Below are 19,228 nucleotides of genomic sequence, written 5' to 3' on the forward strand. Positions count from 1 at the left end.
AGCCGCCCTTTGGGATGTTTGGACTCTAAAGCCAGGTCTCCATCCAGAGCTGGTGTTTGATACAGAGCCTCAGATTCATCACAGAGCATGGACTTCCTCTCTCTGAGCCCTCTTAGGAAGAGCCCACTTAACATTCTCTCCCTCTTCCACTGGGGCCTCCTGCTTCCCGGCCGCCTCAAGTTCTGGCGTTGTATTCATTATTCATATCTTTTTATTCTTGTTGCTTCCCTGCTCTGGGTTGAGTCCCATCTCTAGGCCACTTGAACAATGGCAGGTAAGGCACTTCCTGCTCCGGCCAGGAATGGAATGAAAACTAATGCCCAGACCCTGGTGTCCTGGGCGACCCCAGCGTGTTGGCACCAGTCAAGGGCCTCCGGTGTCAGGTGTCTGTCATGATTCTGCTTTTGTTTGTCCTCTGCAGCAGCCTCGGAGGTGAGCGGCGAGCACGCAGAGGACAAAACAGGGTAAGAAAGAATTTCTAACTGTCCCTTCTTGCACTTAGGAGAGCCAGTCTGAAGCCATCAGATGTGCAGAGGAGGTGGGAGGCTTTCTGCTTTGCTGTATTTGTTTTTATCCTGAAGAAATTTCACACGCACACGCACACGCACATGTGCACACACACGCACACTGACCAAAATTATGCCAGCTATTGTTCAGAATTAAAATTAGTGAGGTTTAGTAGATTTGATTTAAGTGTGATTGAGAATGACTCGCTGTGTATCTAGCCCCTTTTTTGTTTGATGCGTTCCTGTTTAAAAAAATAAGGCAACAATTTGGAATTTTAATGTAATTCCAGGTGAGTATTAAGCATGTAAAATTATTTGCCGTCTAACTAGATTCCCGGCTAAACAGTTTGTTGTTGTTGTTGTTGGTGGTGGTGGTGGTGGTGGTGTGTGTGTGTGTGTTGTGTGTGTTATGTGTGTGTTGTGTGTGTTGTGTGTGTGTTATGTGTGTGTTGTGTGTGTGTTATGTGTGTATATGTTGTGTGTGTGTTGTGTGTGTGTTATGTGTGTTGTGTGTGCGTGTTGTGTATGTATGTTGTGTGTGTGTCTGTGTTGTGTGTGAGTGTATGTATGTTGTGTGTGTGTTGTGTGTGTGTGTTGTGTGTGAGTGTATGTATGTTGTGTGTGTTTTGTGTGGTGTGTGTGTGTGTGTGTTGTGTGTGTGTGTTGTGTATGTATGTTGTGTGTGTGTTGTGTGTGTATGTGTGTGTTGTGTGTGAGTGTATGTATGTTGTGTGTGTGTTGTGTGTGTGTATGTGTGTGTTGTGTGTGAGTGTATGTATGTTGTGTGTGTTTTGTGTGGTGTGTGTGTGTGTGTGTGTGTGTGTGTCTGTGCGTTCGCGAGGGCAGTGGAAAAGTGAGACGCTGGGGCCTTGTGACCTCTAGACAAGTATTCTTCTGGACACTAACATCTTCACGCCTTTTCTATCCGATCTGGTTGAGACAGAGTCATGCTATGTGGCTCCAGCTAGCAGTGAACTCATTATGTAGTTCTGGCTGGTCTCAAACTTTCCACCCTCTGCTTCTGCCTCCCAAGGGCTGGAATTCTAGATGTCTCACATAATGGCTCAGTCCTGCTGCTGTCAGACTCAGGAACTTCAAATTTCTCTTCTTTGGGGCTGTTTGCAGTCACCCTGCCTGAGTGATGCTGAGTAGCTGTGAACAAGGGGGAGCCACGGTCAAACCTCTGTGAGCACGATGCCTGTTGTTCAGACCTTGGGTGCTCAAATTCTTCTCTGGGGGCTCTGCTGAGATAATGCAGAGTTTTGCTCTGCAGCACAAAACGTTTGGCCTGCAATGAATCCCAGGACATATCCCAAACACAGGGAAAGGATGGAAGGCTTCTCTCTTTTCTGCTTGAGACAGTCTTGCTGCGTGGCTCAGGCTAGCCATGAACTCACTATGTAGTTCAGGCTGGTCTCAGACTTTCTACCCTCTGCTTCTTTCTGCCTTCCCCACCTCCTGTCCCCTAGGCTTCCACCACAGCTGAGGAACAGCAGGCTTATGCAAGGCCACATCTTTAAGACAGTGGTGAGATCACTGTTAGGACAGTGGAGGGAAAGAGAGGCCTGTGGCTCTCCTTATTCTTATAATCGCTGCTTTAGGATGGCCTCATGTTTCTAGGCTGGCTACAGTCATCCCCAGAAGAAAGGAGGTGAGGGAGAGCAGTCCCCAAGCCGTGTAGTTAGGAAGCTTCTTAAAATTATTAATAATTATAATAATAATACAATAGTGTTTTTTTTCTCTGAAAGTCCTGTATCTTTATACAATGTATGTTTACCACATTCCTCTACCACTACCCTCCCTCAGATCCTCCATTTCTCTTCCAGTGCCACACCCTTTTTCTTTTGTTATGGTCGATAACTCCCAAGTCCAATCAATGATGTGCGGCCATCGAGAGTGATTGTCCCTTCCCTCAGCCACCACCAACTGCCACCGATGCTCTTTTAACAGCAGTGGAGTCTCAGGTCCCCCTCCTTAAGTCATGCTGGAATTGTGACTGCTGTGAGTCGGTGTGTAGGATGTAGACGATGTCATCTGTGGACGTCAGCATCTTAGCTCTCCTCTCCGTCTGCTGGCTCCTGCATGAACTTGTAAAGTTCTCTGAGACTCGGAAGGCGAGGCCTATGTGGGTGGCACTAAGAGTTATTTATAATTAGCACTTTAACGAGGTATGAGTTTCCATATTAACTACCATGAAATAAAAAAAGGAAACTTTCTATCCGAAATTGAGAGCAGCTCAAACCCATGGGTATAAACATGCATGTTTAGAATGTAGCTTGATAGCTTGGCCATTTAGGAAAACAACAGTGGGTTCTGCCCTAGGGACTGTGGTCTTTCCTAGTCATGGGCTCTGGGCCAGGTTTACGGACCAGGCACAGAATCCCTCCTGTGGATCAGGCCTCATGTCTAATCAGAAAGCGGCTGACTACCCCTGAAAACTTCCTACCACTACCATGTCAGTGGGTACATCTCATTAGCAGGTCAGTACTGTGGCAGTCAGGGGCTAACTATAAAGGATAAGACCATAAAAATTCAGCTAGAGAGGACAATAAAACACAGTATCTTGGGAGGGGGCGTCTTTACTGGGGTTAAAGGTTTGAGTGTAGATAGAAGAGTCGGGGAGAGGAGAAGGTTGGATTAATCAAAACTAAGGATACATGAAGAAATGTTATGGGAACCCACTATTTATTTTTATTATTTTTAAATTATGTGTAGATGCATATGTTTACATGTGAGTGTCCGAATATGAGTTTTGGTGCCCATAATGGCCCATCAGATTTCTGGAGCTGGAGTTACAGACACTTGTGAGCTGCTGGATGTGGGTGCTGGGAACCAAACACGTCTTCTGGTAGAGAAGCCAAGTGCTGTTAACTGCTGAGCTCTCTCCAGCACCCCCACCCTCTATATTTCAAAGGGAGCTTGAAAGGTACCATTCATGAGTAGACAGTGCAGCTCCTAGAGAAGACATGGTTTTTAAATCAGGTTGTGTAAAAAAATGGCTGAGATCCTGCTTGATCCTTGAGGTTGAGCATCTCAGCAGTCTAAAGCTGCTGCTGAAATCCTCAAAGGTGCCCAGAGAGCTGCTGTGCCTTGGTCAATAATGGAGGTCTGAAAACACCGGTTCTGATGTCAATGAGTGAATGAGTAGTAGCAGCAACAGCAGCAGCCGCAGTGGCGGCGGTGGCGTTGGCGGCAGTGGTGTTGGCAGTGGTGGTGTTGGTGGCAGTGGCGATGGTGCTGCTGCAACAGGGTAGATAATGTCTCAACAAAAGCGAAAGCCAAGCTCTTGCTCTTGCTTCTTGCTCTTGCCCTCTTGTCCTCTTCCCCTTTGTCCCTTCTCTCCCCATTCCCCTCCCTGCTTCCCTCCATGTGCCCATAGCCGGCCTTTCCTTCTCCCCTCTTCTACCCTTCTTCTCTCATTAAACCTTCCCATGCGGGGGGAAGGGGGGGCAAGAAGGCAAAATGCAGTCTTCTTCTGCTGTGCCCTAAAATAAATAAATAAATAAATAAATAAATAAATAAATAAATAAACAAATAAACAAACCATCTGGGCTGCCATGGGGAGCTGCTATCCATGGTTGGGAGGTCTTCCTACCTCAATTAAGACAAAGTTCTTTAATGGAGGCTCCCTACTCCAGTAATTCTAATTCGTGCCAGGTTGACATTAAAACCAACTCTCCAACTGGGTCTTACTGAAGACTTTGCTCTGCTTTTCTGACCGGAATAGAACACACTGATTGCCATTTGAAGCAAAAGCCACTGTGGTTCTGTAGGGATAAGACCGTGCCTCTCGGTATTTCTCCGACTTGTGACTCACGAGTACTTTCTCGCCAAAACTCATGCTCTGAACATTTGAAAACCCCAAGTCTGCTTTTCCACAGCTCTGATCATGGCCTCAGCCAGAATCTTTTGCCAGGTCACGAATAGGTATTTTCTTTGTCTTTTGCCAAATAAACTTTATTGCAAAAACGGTGGGTGATGTGAGAAAATGACCCGAGACTGAAGAAGCATAGAGGAGAACAGAATACACAGATAAATCAGCGTGGCACTCTAACTCTACGACAGACATGAGGCTTGTTTCCTAGCCCTTTACTTAAACCAGTACCAGAAAAACATGGTGACTTTTCCCTCTCTCCTCCCACCCCATCACCTTCCCCCACCTCCACCCTACTTCTTTCTTTCCCCATTAAATAGGTCTGATGTCATTTTCGGTGGCCTTGTGTCAGTGGACAAGAGGCTACTGCAGGACCAGGTGTGATGACCTACAGTGTACCAAAGAGCCATAAGACAGGGGGTAGGGGCCTCTTAACTAGTTGTCTAGGACCCCAAGACTGAGGAGGAGTCCTAAGATGACGTAACAACACACCACCAGCTTGCCACTGCTCCATGCTCCATTTTCCTCTGTACCTCATTTCTTTTCTCTTCCCTCTTCTACGCTTTCTCTCTCCAACAGCAAATTTTTCAGAATAGAATATTAATTGTGTGTGCATTTGTTGAGAAAGTTCTAGATGGCTGTCTTCCTTGCACCCCCCCCAGTTGTCTCTCAGTGAGGAAACCATGCATGAGTTTGCTTTTCTTCACTGATATCTAAATTTGAATATCTAAAGTGAATACATGATTCATATATATATATACATATGTATGGATTATATTCATTTTTAAAAAGAAACATATGTTATATATTATATCTTATATGTTTCTCTTTAGAAATGAATATAAAAGTTTGGATCCCAATCATCTCACAAGTAAAGGCACAGGCGGGATGTGAAAAGGCACAAGCAGGTGCATCGGAGACTATAGCCCTAGGGGATGGTGACTTGTTAACCGAGGTCTCTTGGGCTTAGGGCAGCAGCATAAATACAGTGGGCTTCTCTATGTGTTTCTATGACTAGTTAAAGACAAGACTCTATGGTGAAGGGAAGGAAGTCTGCAGGAGACAACTGTTCCTTTTTCCAAATGATTTCCATTAAATTCATTCCTCTTGACATTAAGTAAAATGTTAGTAGATTATAACTAAAAAGATATGATTTAGGCAGGATCTAATAAGACTCTTAATTTTAAGCTCTAAGAATCTTTTATTAGAAATAATGTTAAGAACAAAGGTCTGGAAGTGGTTGTATCCACAGAAAAATAAATCTGACTTTTAATTTATTTTTAAAAAGCAAATGTGTCATCTATGGGAATCCTAAATGTTAGTATTTTGTCGTGTGTTTTAAACATACCTGTAACAGCCAGCGTAGGGTGTGGGGAAACAGCCATTCTCTCCCTGACAAGCCAGTTTCTTTCTAGGAGAAAGGCTAATGGATTTCTCTGGAGCTGGTGGCTGCCTGTGGAGGGAGGGACCTGACCTTATTGTCTCCCACTCCACACAATCTTGGTGCTCAGCCAGGCGGAGCAGATGGGCTAGCAGTGAATGAGGCAGCTCCCCCGCTCGGATGCCACCCCCGCGGGCAGCTTTCAACCAGCCACCTGTAAGTGTCTGGTCTAAAGATGATACTGGTTAGCCAGTCAGTAAAACGCGAAGCTGCTTCTGACAAAAGAGTCATGTCAGATGTTGCTTGCTGGGTACAGGAGTCCCCTGAAATTCTACCTCTGTGGTTGAGCACTCTGGGACGTTAGTGGTGGAGAAGCCACATCCGTACTCTTTCCCCGAGTCTGTCTAGCTGTCCTGTCTCTATTTTTATCCACAGTGATGTCTGCAGAGTATTTTTGCGGAGTGAATTTTTTTCTTTTTTTTAATTTTATTCTGGACAAGCAATTGGCAAAGACTAAGAGTTGCTTTGGTGACAATTGCTTACCGGCTTGAGGCATGGCTTTTGTTTAAGGAGTAGTGATTTACTCACTGGGCAGGTGGAGAATAATTTTGTGTGGGATTTTTTTTTTAAGTGTTAGAATATCCTAAAAGTCTGAGATTTCAACATGGGAACTTCTCAGTTTATGATCAGCATCACCTGAAACATTTCCTGGGGCAGGAGTCGTTTGCCCACTTGTTTAAGCCTCCACGCTGTTGTCTAAGATCCTGATCTGGTTCACCGGACCGCGCTGTTTGAGAACACCCTTTCCGGTGGAGACAGCAGGCTATCTCTCTGTTTGAGAATACCTTTTCCGGTGGAGACAGCAGGCTATCTCTCTGTTTGAGAATACCCTTTCCGGTGGAGACAGCAGGCAATCTCTCTGATTTCGGTGGGCACCGCTGGGCGCCGCTGCTACCGTCCCCATGAGCCTATGGTGCTCACATCAGCCTCTTGGGCTCATCTGAGAAACTAGAACCCCAGATACAGAAAGGTGACCCCAGGAACGGCTGGCCTTAGGATGCTTCTGTGGCCGCTGTCATCTCAACTTTCTCTACTTCCGACTTGTTCTTCCATTCTTCTCATTCAATGTAGACTTACAAAAATGGTTAAAGGCCAAGTGAGTGAAATCAGTCTGCTTCCGCCGGTGCAGAAATTACACGCTTGTGTTGATGAGGGCCGTTTGCTCATGAGATGATTGGACGGGTCTTGCCTCTGCAGTCTGCTAGTCACCCTGATTGGATACTAGGAGGAAATTATTTCTTAATGTAATTTTGTGCTTAATTTATAGATTTGATGCCTGTGGTTTTTTTATCAGTATTTCTGCTAGCTTTAAAAACTCTATTAATGCTTTAATTAAGATTTTTCTTTGTTTTTTCTAGCCTAAGGCTGTTTGATGGGTAGACATTTTTTTAAATATATGAATTAAATAAATAGATGTGGTTCAGTTGCAGAGGAGAAGGAGATGAGAGAAAGGGAACTGGGAAATGATTATAATCAGTTCCCTAATTTAAGCAAAGATCTAAACAGAGAGTAGAGCTTTGGCCGCCAGACTACAACCTCAATTCTGGAAATAACGGAGCTTTCTCTGTCTATCCCCCACCTGGGATACAGGAAACTTTTCACCATCATGTGCAAAGGGAATGAACTACTTCAAACTTAAAGGCATATCGACACTGTTTATCAACCCATCATATGAACCCGGGCAAGTGATTGGCCTTCTCTTGGTGCCCGTTTCTATGTCCCTAGGGGTGTCAGTAATGATATCTATCTATTTTCCCTGTCTTTCTGGGACCTTCATAAGAGAGAAATGACAAGATGTCTGCACAGCTGTTTGCAGGGTTCACAGGAGGGACAGACCCTGTGAGGCACTTTACATGCTGCCCACATGTGTCATTTGCAATGACCTCTGTAGATCTATTTATTTTGAGACAGGATCTCACTATGTCCTCCCAGCTGATCTGGAACTGTCTACATAGACCAGGCTGGCCTTGAACTTGCGGAGATCAGTTTGCCTCTGCCTCCTGAAAGGTGGGATTAGTTGTGTGTACAGAAATATGCTGCCTGGACCTGTATTCTTTTTTAATTGAAAAGTATTTGTTTCATATAATGTTCTGAAAATGCTTTTTTCCTCCCAGATTCTCCCCAAATTCAATTAGTAGTCACTCAATTTCGTGACTACTTTCTCTTTAAAAACAAACAAAACCCACAACAAACACAAGACCCTACAGAAACAATAAAAGCAAACACTGGAAATGAAACTATGCAAGCAAAGCAAAATGAGATAAAATGTCTACAAAAATACTATTAAGTTTGTTTTGCATTGCCCAGCTCCTCCTGGGATTGGGGCTTTACTATGAAGTATGATTAATATGCACAATGAGGCTCCACTGGAAAACTACTTTTTCCCTTTGCTGAGGGTATCAGTTGCAGAGAGCTTCTTGCCTTGGAGTGGGAGCGGATGTCCACTCTCCCCTCTCAGCTCCGGGTAGACTTCTGTTTTTAAAAGATAGAGTTGACCTTCAAAAAAATTGAACAATTTACAGAAAATATTGGATTTCTGACTTCTCCTGAAACAAAACCACACACTGTGACTTGGTACATTTCTGTGTGTTGACTGTGGATACCACACTGAGCCGCGGCTGTCTTTGCTTGCAGTCACGTGCTGTCCAGTCCCCAAATCCGAGCCTTTCTTGACAGCCCCTGGTTTGCTACCCACATCACTGGCCTGGCTCCTGCCTCTGAGTTCATGATACTCAGGCAAGAATTTCGATGAGACGCTAGACTTCTGAAGCAAAGCACGTTGGAGGGTGGAGTTAGGGTTAAAGCTCAAGTTCTGGCGTTTTCCAGCTGGGGCCGGTTGGAGTAATCAATTTTCTTCTTTGAGCCTTTTCCTTCACACATAAAACGGAAATATGGTAATTGCCTCATAAGATTTGCAGTCGCTTGACGCCAGAATAGACCTTGGCTTATAAGGGAGCAGCAGTGTATGAGTCAGGGATGTGCAGTTACTCAGAGCCGCAACGGCCATTAGGCTACGCTGCCCCGTGTTCCTCACAGCTAAAGGTCCTGTTCACTTCTGCATGTCTAGGTTGCTCGGGTGGCTTTGCTGGCCCTGCTTGGGCTCCCACATTTAGGGGCTGTTCCATGTTCCTCCTCCCCCAACCAGTGAATCCGTTCTCACGGCAAAGTCAGAGGTCGTAGAGATAAGCGAGCATGTTTCCAAACCCTCCCTCGCTTCATTTTTGCTAACGTCCCAGAGGCTGCTGCAGGTCATACGCTAAACCCAAAATGGAAGGTCGGAGTGAGGGAACCACACAGCGTCACGGGAAAGAGCCCTGGGGAGCAGGGAGACTTGCGGCCATATTCCCACGTGCAGAGCGAGCTCCTCTGCTGAGACAAACTGACCAGCCAGTTCCAAGTACAAAACGCCTGAAATACCACACACTTCATCTTTGCGCATTTGACAGTGGGATTCTTTGGTAGCTCTGTCCTCAGCCGTGTCCTATGACTGCTGTCTTCAAGGGTGAGCACGTTCTTACAGGGCGGAACAGTAGCCATCCCCCCTCTGAGGGCCACATGGTTCTCTGAAGCACCGAGCTTCCCCTTTGTAATGCACAGTGGACAGCAAACAGGTGGGCGACCAGCACGGCTGTGTGCGCGTGAAATAGCAGGTCGAACTTGTCCCATGGATCATAATATTCTGACCCCTGGCCAAAGTTACAGGCCTGGTAGGTCTCAGGCTAACCTTGTACGTTAACACAAAGCCCAGTTTTATCCAGTACTTTGCTCAAAAAAAAAAAAGCTCCAGCTTTTCATCCCAGCCCACCACACACACACACACACACACACACACACACACACACACACACACACACACACGTTTGTGTATTTTGCTATCCAGTGCCAGATGACTTGCCTGCTTCTCATAGTTTATTATATATATTTTCAAAACACCGGCTCTCCACTTCAAAATATCAACTTCAGAGACAGTTAAGATACAGTTCAGTTGGTAAGTTGTTTAAGGGTTCAAACATAAATGAGTGTAGGTAATTGATGTGTGTTCCTGTTCAGTGATCTCCCTGGCACAGAGGCTAGGGGGTGGGGGGTGGGGAAAGCTACAACCTTTCCATCTTTAGGACCTGCAAGCCACTCAGTCGTGTTGTCGTGTCCCCCCCCCCCCCCCATGCTGAAGAGAAGAAAACCTGGAGAAGCATTCCTTGCTTTGAAGGCTTCAGTCAGGAGTGATAGTGTATGCACACCTTCCCTCCCAGGATTCATGGTGGAAAGCACAAACATTGCTGCCCCTCCCCCAAGTCTGCAGACTCAGCAGTGTTCACAATATGGGGTGCGGAGGGGAGGGGCGAGGTGGGAATGGAGAAAACATGGCTTTGGGTTGGCAGTTGATGTTCTCTAACTCTCCCAGCCTGGTTCTGGGACCACAGATAAATATCCCAGGACCTAACACGGTGCCCGCTAGGGAGTGAGTTGTCAAATACTTATGAAGGAACAGAGGGGAAAAAGTCCAGTGCAGACATGCGGGCTGCCTGTTTCCAGCGGACAGCTACGGAGAAGGGTCATGCTTCCCCAAACTGAATCTTATCTTTTCAGTACTAAGCAATGACTTGTGTCTCCTGAAGACTCTAAATGATGTGCTCCTTCTGTGCACATGCCCTCTGACTCTATGTAGGCTTGGGGAAGCCAATTAAACAGCACTGGTCTCTTCTTAATAGTAACACTTGTGGACTTACAGTATAACTACATTATTTCCCTTCTTTCTTTTCTCCCCTCCACTCATTCCTGTGCTCCCTCCTCCTTTGTGCTCTTTCTCAAATTCACTGCCTCCCCCTTTGATTTAGGCAGTGAGCTTCTTCATCTTGTTATCTACTGTAAATCGATGGGAGAGAAACAGGAAAAAGCAGTATGGGAACATGGACTACAACCTCCCTAAACATTCAGGGTCAGAACTGTTAATATCGACTCTCCCTTGACTGCTCTTAGGTGCATCTGAATGGGTCTGACTAAGGTCACCTTTATCACAGGACTTGACGAAGATCTACGGGGCAGCCTGTGGGATGCCACGCATGCACAGGTGTGTGCGTGTGTGTGTGTGCATGCGCGTGTCTAAGGGAGAATGGAACACTTACCCGTCTGGGAGCACCTACCCCTTTAGCTGCGCAATGCGCATCCCTCCTGTCACCTGTGCTGTTTCAGTGACTGTGTACGTTGTTCATGTCGAAACCTCAAGACATCCTTGCATCTTTACAGAGGGAACAGAACCACGGGCCCGGGGGTGGGGAGAGGTCCTTAGCACAGGGAGGGGGCAGCAACTAGAAGGCGTGGCTGCTGTTCTACTTCATATCGAAAAGAATGGGGAGAGGAACAGAGAGGCGAGCGTGGAGCACTAGTTCAGGCCTTGATGAAGTCACCCGGCTGGGATCTTAGCCCAGTGAACCTTGCTCAGCGTGACTTCCACTGACCACTACACATGGCGAGCTCTGTGTTCGCCGCTAGGACTGCCTTCAACGTGGCTTTGCCGTGTCCAGCTTTCATTTTCTTTTAGTTCCAAGAAAATTTTCTTTCTTGATTTCTTCTTTGACCCGTTCATCAGGCAGTCATGAGAGACTCTCCAGGAGTTTGTTTTTACCTGTTAATCTGTATCTTTAAAACCAGGAGTACATTTAGATCTTTTAAAAGATTTATTTATTTTTATTTTATGTATATGGGTGTTTTGCCTGCATGTATTTCTGTGTACCATGTGCTTGCAAAAGCCAGAGGAGGGCCTTGGATCCCCTGGAACTGGAGTTGCAAAAGTAGCAGCGATGTGGGTCTTGGGAATCAAAGTCAGGTCCAGTGCTCTTAACTACTGAGACCTTTTCCCAGCCTTCATTGATTCAGGAAAATTAGCTCAGTGCATTCCCTATACAGCTACTAAAAATTCTAGATGAATAGCTACAGCAAAGTAAATAAACTTATGGAATATATTGAAAAATGAGTGAAAATCCAAAAGAAGGTAAGATAAGAAAACTAATTCCAGATAATATTAATACAAAAAATTTGATCATCCAATGGATTAACCAAAAAGTTCTAACCAAGAACAATAATAACAACTAGACAGAAGAAAAGCAAATAAAAACAAATGCTAACTGGACCTAATTAATGCAAACTTATCAATGATTACTAGATGTGAGTGGCTAAAAGATAGCATATACTGTCTCTGAGACACCCAGGTCTTGTTATGACATGGATAGAAGGTAGAATCCTTGTTTTCTACATTACAAGCAAATACACACTCGGCACCCTGGAGTCGCACATGTCAGGAACGTGGTGTGGCTTATCTGGGGTTTCTACTTTTGGGACATTGTTTGGGCTGTGACCAGGAGCTCAACAGGTAGAACATGTGAATTTGCTGGCAGAATTCATTTCTTTGTGGCTGAAGGATGGAGGCATTGGTTTCTTTTATTTTTAAATAAATTCAATACTTTTATAAATTATTTGAATTTTATCTATTCATTCGATGTATCTTGGTCAGACCCATGCCCCATTCCTCCTCCTAAGTTCTCTCAAACCCACCTCCCATCCCTCCCAACCCCAATCTCTGTCTTCTTTACCTTTTATCTCCCGTTGAGTTCACTTAGTGCTGTCCAGATCTCTAAGGATGTGGCGCCATCCTTAGAGCATGGAGGACCTTCCCGGCTAACCACAGCTAAGGAAAACCGATTCTCCCTTCCCCAGACATCATCAGCTGCCAGTAAGTCCTCAGTTGGGACTGAGAATTCATATGCCCCTCCCCTCTCCAGAAGCATTAGCTTCCTATTGGCATACATTTGTTATTCAAGGTGAAACAGGCCTATTTTTCACGTATACACACACGCACATGCACACGCGCACACACACGCGCGCATGCGTAAACCAAGATTTCACAGAGAATCAGAATGGTTTACAACTGGTAAGAGTAGAGGCTAGAGAGATTCCCAGCATCCACATGGTGATTCACAACTGTCTGTTACTCCACGTCTAGGGGATGCACTGTTCTCTTCTGGACTTCTTGGGTATGAGGCATGCACCATTATTCATAGGCGCATAAACATCATGATAACAAAGGTCAAAAGACATTAAATCTATAACCAAAACCCTTGCAAAAGTATCACGTCACAAAATACATCAAATATTAAAGAAAGGAGTCTTATACAGGATCTTTCAGAAAACAGAAGAGAAGCACTTCCCATTGCATTTTATAATGCCAGCTTTACCTGGGAACGGGATCAGGATAACACAAGAAAGCTGCAGACCAACGTTTTTTACCCACAGCCACCGAATGACCAGCAGCTCACACACAGCTCCACTATGGAGCAGAGAGGAACTTGGAAATGCAGGACTAGTTCGGTGTGTGGAAACCAGCTAATATAGTCTGCCCTGTGAACAGTCTTAAGGAGACCACCAGGTCATCAGTCCCAGTGCAGAAGAATCACTTAGAAAAACACAATATTCATTCGTGATTAAACAAAACAGACAGAAAACTAGAAATAAAAGGGAAATTCTTTGATGAAGACATCAACGGCAACCTTGGGTGTGGTAAAACCATCAGACTCCTTATACTCCAGGTCACTTTACCCTGGATGGCTGCATTTTCATGTTTCAGCGACAACATCCCAGCGACAACGCTATTCCCCAAACTGCTTCATCATCCCTGACCCAGAGCCGGGGAGCTGTTTCGAGGATAAGTGCGCCTGGGTTCTTGAACCATGTGGCCTGCACGATGTGTCTATGCCAATTATGGGAGCGAGACTGTGAAAGGAACGTTGTGCAGGTGGAGCACAGGTTTGCTAAACGGGGATCCAGGCTCTGATAAGGCTCCCGGAACAGAAGCTGACGGTGAACTTGGAAGTCTCCTGGGAAAGAAAGCCGGCCATCAGCATCTTCATCGGCGGAGCAGCAGGGACCTGAAATGAGGTTCCTGACAGCCAGGAAGCAAGCGGCTGAGAACTAAGACCATCAGAGAGAGCTGCAAGGCATCGAGGAATGACTCGACTCTACTCGCAAGGTGGTGGGCGAGGCTTTGTTCTTTATTTTCTATCGAAGGGACTCAGAAATGAAAGCTCTTGTTCAATCAGTATTACAGCTTGCCGTAAAGAGAAATGTCTCACTAAGGCTAGTCTCTTGTGCAGATGGGAATACTTGAATCTGTGGACAGAGCTTCTTGTTTTTTGAGCTCATTTCTGTGAACTCGACTTCCCCAGATTTCTTCTTAATGATCTGGAACTTTCAGTTCCCTGAAACTCCCTTGACAAGCTCCATCTCCAAACCAGTTCAAAAACAGAAGACTCAGAATTTCAGCAGTGAAGCAACTGGGATTGTAGTGTTGGGGTCTCCAGGACCCACTCAGTTACCCGTTGTGCAGGTTATGGTTGTCCTGGCCTTCCTGGAATTGCTACTTACACACATCATTGTAAACACTCGAAGGGAGAGCTGGCTAACGCTAAGCCGAACTGCCGTGCTGATGTGGGGCTTCTTATCTCCCATGGTGCCTTGAGCAAGTGGAGAGTTCAGTTAAGAAGAGCTAGTGACAAGGGAAGTCTGAAATGAGCCAGCTCTTTCTGGAAAGATCCCTGATGTTCCCTGGCAATCAGCAAAGGCCTTGATTGAAGTCCTGACTGGAGACTTACAACCATCAACGCAGCATGGTGTTGGAGAGAACGGTTGTTTGGGTACCCATCTGGGTTCAGGGGTAGTAGCTGTGAGGACGTTAGTGTCAGAGAGTCTGAGTTCAAGGTCAGTGAACCTTGAGAAAGCTAATTCAGTCCTCAACCCCAACCACTACCTAGAGGACAGAATGGATGACATCTGTTTGCATACGTCCAATATCTGGAACTGTACCTGGCTTTTAGGTGTCACACACCAGCGTTTGCTGTCATTACTTAGGTCCTAGGGGAAGCTACTTGCCTCAGCTGGGGGTGGGGGTGGGGCTGAATTTCTTGAGGTGCAGACTGGTGATCCCTAGTATCAAAATAATATCAGGGGCTACTTTAGACAAAATCTCCTTGAGTGGAGTCTGCGTTGTTGTTGAAGGTGATGGTTACTATTCTTATTATGGTCATATTGCCCATGCTAGTCTTAACCTACTTGGCTCAAGCGATGCCCCTGTCTCAGCTCTTCAAAGGCTGGGCCTGCTAATGTGCCACCATACCTACCTCAGAAAAGGACCTGGAAAAGAGCTTTTAAAATGGTTTCAGAATGACTTGGATTTGTGTTTATGTTAACAAGAGCAGAACCCATCTGTGGAAATGACAGTTGTCCCCGGGAGACGGGAAGAACAGAGAAACTGTGAGAGAGCACACTACTCTCTCTGACTGGACTCTCGCTCTATCCGAGTCTGGATGGGGACACTCGCTCCTGGATGAGCTGTCTTCATCACACGGGTGCACTGGCTGCTCCTGGAATTCCAGGACAAAAGGCCCCTTTCCAGCTCTGTGGTCTGAGGAAGACCAGCTGCATGGTTGTGACAACACACATAAAGAGGTCGGCAAGAACCACTCCATTTTGTGCTCTGGTTGACATTTCTACCCCCTTGTCATTCCCAGGCTGGTGCAGTGGTGTGTCTGCATCTCCCCTCCCCCATCTTCTTAACTTTAGGGCGAGCGCCCTATTGTCTCAGCACTGTCCCCCCCATCCCCCCCCTGCCACTTGGCTCAATGACCTGGGCCAAGGGGTCCTTTGATGGGAGTCTGTGGAAGGAATGTAAGAAGCTCCTCTCCCAGCTGACTCCCTGATGCTGTTTACTGTTGCACCCAGACGGGGAATGAACTAAACAAAGGCGGTGGAAACCGCCCCCGCCCCCCTCCCCTGTCTCTGTCACGAAGGCCTTTGCAGTATTAATACGGTGGGAGATATAGATCTTAATTAGCATCTGGAAAAAGTGATGATGTATCAAGGTTCTCAAAATGTCAGCTGGTGGCTGTGCAATCCATTCACTCCTAGCTGCAGACCAAGGCCCACGCTTCTGAAGCCAATACTGCTAATTAAAGGTATAACGGCAATCAGCCGGCTCACCGTTAATTGATTCTTAATACTCCAATTACTTGTTTTTATGCCAGTTGGATTCAATCAAAAGGGGTCAGAAGAGTCCTCCAGCGCTTGTAATTTTAAGATGACTTGCGTGTATAAACACAAGCCTGCGTCATCCTGACCCGGGCCCAGGAGCACATTCCTACAGGCCCCACTTATTCATTAAAGCTTCTGAAAGGTGAAGTCCATGCTTGGTGACAAATAGGTATAAATATTTCATCAACGAGACACGATATTGCACCTTAGGCGTTGGTGCCCTGATCTGTTTCTTTAGCCTTTGCTGAAAAAATGACTCCAGCGTCTCTTTTTCCTAATTTCAGTTGGTCTCATGACTCACTCTCCAGCACCATATATGAGCAAGCTGTGTCTGTGTGCTTTCTGTTCATCTACAGGCTGGCTTCTGTTTCCACTGCAAATGTGAAGCCCACTGTCAGCCCTGACCAGCAAGGCCAATGGCCTTTGTATAATCTCCAGCCTTCTTGGAACCCTGAATTCTGCTTACAGCTCTTTGAAATTTTGCCCTTGTTGCCTGGGATTCCTGTGAGACGCTTTGCTAGGAGTGTCTTCTAGAAGCTGATTGACATGCCCTGCCATACAGGCAGGAAGAGAATCAAGCATGGGGAGAGGTGGGGGGCAGTAGGGGGTGTGGGTGTCATGGGCAGAATCGCCTGGATCCTGGTGGTGGTGAAGGACATTAGCCAACCTTCTGGAGGGCTCTGTGTGAGGTAGGTGGAGTGAACAAGACTCCCATGCCCTCCCTCCATTACTGCCTGGCTCTGTTTTTGATTTGTGGGTTAGATTTTTAAATGCTGCAAACTTAGTGGCACGCTGGCGGGGGGGGGGGGAGCATAAAGTTTAATTGAAGCAAAATAAGAAGCCAAACCAACAATTCTGTCCCTGGGTATTTATCTACAAAATAGGAAAGTGTTCCCTCCTACACACAAAATAGCTTTGTACGAGACCCATAGCAGCTGCTTGTAATAGCCCCAAACTTAGCTGCAGCAGATCTGCTCTTAAAATGTGCTGAATGAAACAGACACGCACACACACAGGCACACGCACATGCATACGCATGCATGCACGGATGCATGCACGCTACTGTAACAATGAGGATCAATACTGAGATAGACTAATTTAAAAGATCTACGGTTTTATTAGGTTGCATTTAAACTGCTTCAGTCTTTTGAATGTTTAAAGGTGTTGTCCAACAGACCCACTAATCTACTATTCAACTGTCTTTTTCTTCGCTCTCTTTAACATGCCAATACAGTAGAATGTAGTCTGTTACAAGCTGCTGTACCTTTAAACATGTAGGGAGACGGGCACTCTTGTGTATTCAAGTCTTACAGTGGACTGGGAGCTAATTGCTTTGTGCTCATCTTTCCTTTAATCCTTGAAAGCATGGGCTTCTGTTCACAGATTAAAAACTCAGAGAGTTTGAGTCTACGGATCAGCTTCCCACAGCCAGCAAGTGGCTAAAGCCAAACTTCAAGCAGTGGTTTCCCTCATCCCCCAAGTATGTTCTATAGTCCAGTTCTACACAGCACCTCTGGGACAGCACGCAACACTATTCTCCTAGACAGGGTCTCTCTTACTGCAATGAGACACCATGACCAAGAAGCGGGTTGGAGTGGAAAGGGTTTATTTGGCTTACACCTACCTCCATATTGCTGTTCATTATTGAAGGAAGTCAGGACAGGAACTCAAACAAGGCAGAGAACCCTGGAGGCAGGAGCTGATGCAGAATTATGAAAGGGTGCTGGCTCCCCATGGCTTACTCAGCTTGCTTTCTTATAGAACCCAAGACCACTAGCCCAGTGATGGCACCATCCACCATGGTCTAAAACAGACTCTATACATCACTAATTGAGAGAATGATCTCATGGAGGCAGTTCCTCAATGGAGGCGCCTTCCTTCCCGATGACTGTAGCTTGTGTCCAGTTGACACACAAGACCATCCAGCCAGTATGCCAACTATAGAATTGGGAGGTGTGGTAGAGAGTGATGGCCCTGGGGGATGCCTGTATCCTCATCCCTGAGACTGTTATGTGCCACAAGACATGGCAAACAAAGCTATAGTTGTAGTTAAAGGAAGGATAAGGAGATTACCTTAGAGCGCTCACTGTCATCACATGGTCCATCGAGGAAGAAAGGGAAGCCATAGTCAAGGGTGGAGTCTGAGAACCGCTGGCTTTGAAGATGGAGGGGCCATGAGCTGGGAAGGCAGATTCTCACCCGAGCCTCCAGGAGGAACATGACTACTCAGATCCGCTGCTGACGTCTGCCCTCCGTCAGCACAGGACCGAGCTGGTGTTGGTTTGAAGTATGAAATTTGTATAAATGTGCAGCAGCCATGGAAACTAATGGAAGGGGTGACTGTTAACCAACCCAGAGCAAGTTTCCTCTTCTTCTTTGATAGCTGTGTCTTAACTGGGAGTCCTTATGGCCAAGTGAAGCCGTGTTTGTAGGTGGGAGGAAGGCGAGCGAAGTCCGTGATGCAGATTTATGAAGATGTCACAACGCAGCCCATTGTTTTGCAGATGAATATATGGTAGTTAATATTTATTTGTACCACGAGAGTCTTAGGATGGTAGCAGAAATCAAACACCAGGCAGACTTTCCTAGAGAAATGACAATAACAGGGTCAGGTATATTAAAATTCATAGACAACCCAAATAATTGGATAATTTATTGCTCTCTCTACCACAGTGGACATTATCTGATTTGTCATCTTAAGTCACAGAATTTATTCTATGTATTCACCATTCAATAGCCACCATCACTCATTATTCCTTACGATCATTTTGGTTCACCACATAGTGCAGACACAATTATGTCAGTGAGCGAGCGTACGTGCGAGTAGACAAAAAGACGAACACGAATCCTGCAGGGTCCCAGGATTTTTGTTGTCCGTATTGCCTCACTTACCATCTCGGAATTACGTTGATACATGAGTATTTAAAAGTTTATCAGCTATCTTATTACAAAAGACTATAAATAATTCAACACAGAAAATTACCCCTCTGGAATTGATATATGCGACACACGATATAAATTTAATATAAATGAAGAATTTTAATCTTAGACTAAGTTGCTTTGGTCATTAATCTTTTCTCGAAAAAGAAAAAAAAAAGGATTAGAATTTCTGCCAGGGAAAGAACAGCCCGACATCTAATAGATCTTATATAAGTTTGATTTATTTCTCTTCTATCGGAGTTAATTTTGAAAGTTAGGGGGGAATTCTCGATACTAACAGATACGGAAAATCCTTTGGTACAGTGCAAGGATCCTGTAGGAATTCATGTCTCAATTAAATTGCAAAGCTGCCCGTTCATCATCGGCTGCTCTCGTTGGAGACTTAATAGC

At 45.7% G+C, this 19,228-nt stretch overlaps 1 protein-coding gene across 1 annotated transcript in view; it reads left to right on the forward strand.

Annotated features, from left to right (window-relative positions):
• Window positions 1–241: 241 nt before the first annotated feature.
• The window catches only part of Myo3b (myosin IIIB), a 406,405-nt gene continuing 387,418 nt past the window's right edge, over window positions 242–19,228 (forward strand). The window contains 2 exon segments of the mRNA NM_001393777.1: window positions 242–274; window positions 422–464. Coding sequence (NP_001380706.1) covers window positions 268–274; window positions 422–464 — 50 coding nt within the window. The 5' untranslated portion in view covers window positions 242–267.

The sequence above is a fragment of the Rattus norvegicus genome, chromosome 3, assembly GCF_021556685.1.
Source record: "Rattus norvegicus strain SHRSP/BbbUtx chromosome 3, alternate assembly SHRSP_T2T, whole genome shotgun sequence".
NCBI lineage: Eukaryota > Metazoa > Chordata > Mammalia > Rodentia > Muridae > Rattus > Rattus norvegicus.